The following is a 3,047-nucleotide window of genomic DNA, read 5'->3' as shown; positions in this document are numbered from 1 at the left end:
AGGGACTTCACCCCTTTTGATGGATAGAGGATTTGGTTGTTAGTACCAGGGTCTTTGCGTTGCAAATGTTGTCTTTCTATTTCATTATTATATTTTCTTTTAGGTCTCTTTTCACTAAATCAATATATACATGTGTCCGGGGGCTTTAGCAGGTATAGATTAGCATAGATTTTTTTTTCTATCCTGCTCACTGACTTTCGGCCTCCCGCATTGACCTCCCGCGGCTACTGTTACGAGCCTCGACTATTATTGGTCGATTGGTCCTCCATTACATAACTTACAATACACGGTCAGGGGACCTTTGGGGAGATTACTGGAAGTCGCTATTCTTATCTGAATACTGATAAGTATTTTCTTGACTATTTACAGTTTTTCTCTTCATTTTTATGTTTGATTGTGTCAGTCACTTTGCTTGTTCATATTGTCCGGGCGAGTTTCCCACTCTCTGTTTTTGCATACATGCATAATGATGTGCCCGTGAGGTTGGTCAATGTTCTCGTTCTTTTCCAGATTTTCATCTAGTACTTTTTTATTAGACCTCTATCATCCTTTTTCAAATATCGTCTCATTTTGGGTGTTGATCAGATAAGGGGATTTGGTATTATCTACTCCCATGTAAGATTCCATGTCCCCAGAGCTGGCTTGGGTCTTTCAGGTTGCTGGATAAGCTTATCTGTCTCCATCTTTCATTGAATACGTTGTTTATAATTTCACATTTCTTCCCTTCTTTCATTCCGGTGTGAATAATTAGTGACTATGGGATTGAATAGTTTTTCTCCAAGTGATTTCAGTAAAGTAAATAATAATTAATTGGTAATTTAGATTATATTTTTTATAAATGATTTAACTATTTAAACAAAAGTAAAAATAGTAAGATTAAAGGGTTTCTCTTTTCTCTTTAATATTGATATAATATTTTAAAGAAAATGTGGTGCAGCTAGTAATTTCATTCATTATAATTAAATGATGAACAATTCCGTCTTTGACTCCTAGTACTTTATTGTACAGGTATAAGCCCGATAGGAGGAGGGTTTCCTTTTTGGGTTGTCTTGATTGTCTTTGTGTCTTTGGGTGGGCGGCTTCTGGGTTTTGATTTGCAAGTCTGTTGTATGTCTGGGTTGGCTGAAGCTTGTGGTGGCAGTTATGGTTTCCGTTTTGTTCATTGGTCAGGTCATTATGTCAATTTTCTCGTCTCCTTTAATCTTATATTCTATATAGCTTTGTAATGTTTTCTTGCTAATTTCCATTTCTCCTTTATGTTTGATTGCAATTTCACAAATTGTAACTCAGGCATGACTTCTTTTATCTTGTGATATTAATTCAGCAATATCAATTTATGAACTCTTGTATTTACTGTCAGTAAATTGCATAACACTTTTTAATAATTGTGTATCAATACTCTATACATATAAGTCTGTGATGTAACCTAAATATTTTTGTCTATATGTAAACTGAGGGATAAACTTTTAAATCCTCTTTGCAGTTAATTTTTGTCTGTACTGAAGATGAATGGTAAACACTCGAAACGTTTGTTCCATTCTGGAGAAACATGTTCTGTTCTGTTTTTATTATTATTATTATTATTATTATTATTATTATGAAGGAGTTACATTACTTTCACACTTGACCTCGACCTTCTTGACCCACACAAACCCTCTACCGTGAGTCACGGACCAGCTCGGACACTGCCTCCTGGGGTCCACTACTCCAGGCCTCCTTGCTGGGCCTTCCTTCACGCCTCTGCACAAGACGTCTTCAAATATTCTAAAGTTAGCGTTTAGCTCTCACCATGAGTTTTACACTATATAACTTCAGTTCGCAGCCTTTGCATGAGAATTTCCACATCATTTTTTTTATTTAAAATTTCATAGAATCCTTAAGTGCAAGAATCGCAATTTTGTGAAGGTGGCAAGTTCTCTATCATTCTAATGCCTCATACATATGAGTATGCATGGGTACATTTATACGTGTATGTTTGTGTGTGTGATGTGTAGAAAAGGTTATGAATAATAACGAATCACTTCATAGCACATGTGTATTTCTCTCCTTCACTGACATCCTTCGCCATACAAAATGTTTCTACGTTTCTACTTATTTTATTATTTTTTCAAAATATCTTATTCATCTTTCTTCACTATTGCATGCGGCAATGTCTCACAGATGACACGAGTTCCTGATGAGGAGGATCTTAGTCTCATTGCTTTCCTTTTCTCCTCAATATTTTCTTCTCTTCCTGCACCAAGCCTACCTACGTTAAGGTTTCGCTGGTGGCTTACGTGCCCACTGAGGAGGATCTGGCAATTTTGATTCCTGTTCCCGTCTCCTTAGGATTTCCTCCTCTTCCTCAACCAGTTCTGCCTGCGTCAAGGGTTTCGCTGGAGGCTTGCGTGCCCACTGAGGAGGACCTGCCTGCTTCCATTCCTGTTCCCTTCTCTTCAGTATTTCCTCCTCTTCCTCAACCAGTTCTGCCTGCGTCAAGGGTTTCACAAGAGGAATTCGTGTCCGTTGAGGAGGACCTGCCTGCTTCCATTCCTGTTCCCTTCTCTTCAGTATTTCCTCCTCTTCCTCAACCAGTTCTGCCTGCGTCAAGGGTTTCACAAGAGGAATTCGTGTCCGTTGAGGAGGACCTGCCTGTTTCCATTCCTGTTCCCTTCTCTTCAGTATTTCCTCCTCTTCCTCCACCAGTTCTGCCTGCGCCAAGGGTTTCGTTGGTGGCTTGTGTGCCCGTTGAGGAGGACCTGGCTGCTTCCATTCCTGTTCCCTTCTCCTCAGTATTTCCTCCTCTTCCTCCACCAGTTCTGCCTGCGCCAAGGGTTTCGTTGGTGGCTTGTGTGCCCGTTGAGGAGGACCTGGCTGCTTCCATTCCTGTTCCCTTCTCCTCAGTATTTCTTCCTCTTCCTCAACCAGTTCTGCCTGCGCCAAGGGTTTCGCTGGTGGCTTGTGTGCCCGTTGAGGAGGACCTGGCTGCTTCCATTCTTTTTCCCTTCTCCTTAACAATGCCTCCTCGTCCTCCATCAGTTCTGCCTGCGTTAAAGGTTTCGTTGGTG

General features: G+C 40.4%; 1 protein-coding gene across 4 annotated transcripts in view; it reads right to left on the bottom strand.

Annotated features, from left to right (window-relative positions):
• Positions 1-2,017: 2,017 nt before the first annotated feature.
• LOC113810368 (trichohyalin) overlaps positions 2,018-3,047 on the bottom strand; it is an 8,747-nt gene continuing 7,717 nt past the window's right edge. For all 4 annotated transcript variants that reach the window (XM_070142636.1, XM_070142637.1, XM_070142638.1 and 1 more), the window contains one exon: positions 2,018-3,047. This exon is cut by the window's right edge and continues 160 nt beyond it. In XM_070142636.1, the coding sequence (XP_069998737.1) occupies positions 2,254-3,047 (794 nt within the window). In that variant the 3' untranslated portion in view covers positions 2,018-2,253.

Source organism: Penaeus vannamei, chromosome 29 (assembly GCF_042767895.1).
Source record: "Penaeus vannamei isolate JL-2024 chromosome 29, ASM4276789v1, whole genome shotgun sequence".
Classification (NCBI taxonomy): domain Eukaryota; kingdom Metazoa; phylum Arthropoda; class Malacostraca; order Decapoda; family Penaeidae; genus Penaeus; species Penaeus vannamei.
Note: the sequence above shows the minus strand (reverse complement) of the source record. Positions and strands in the feature narration are given on the sequence as shown.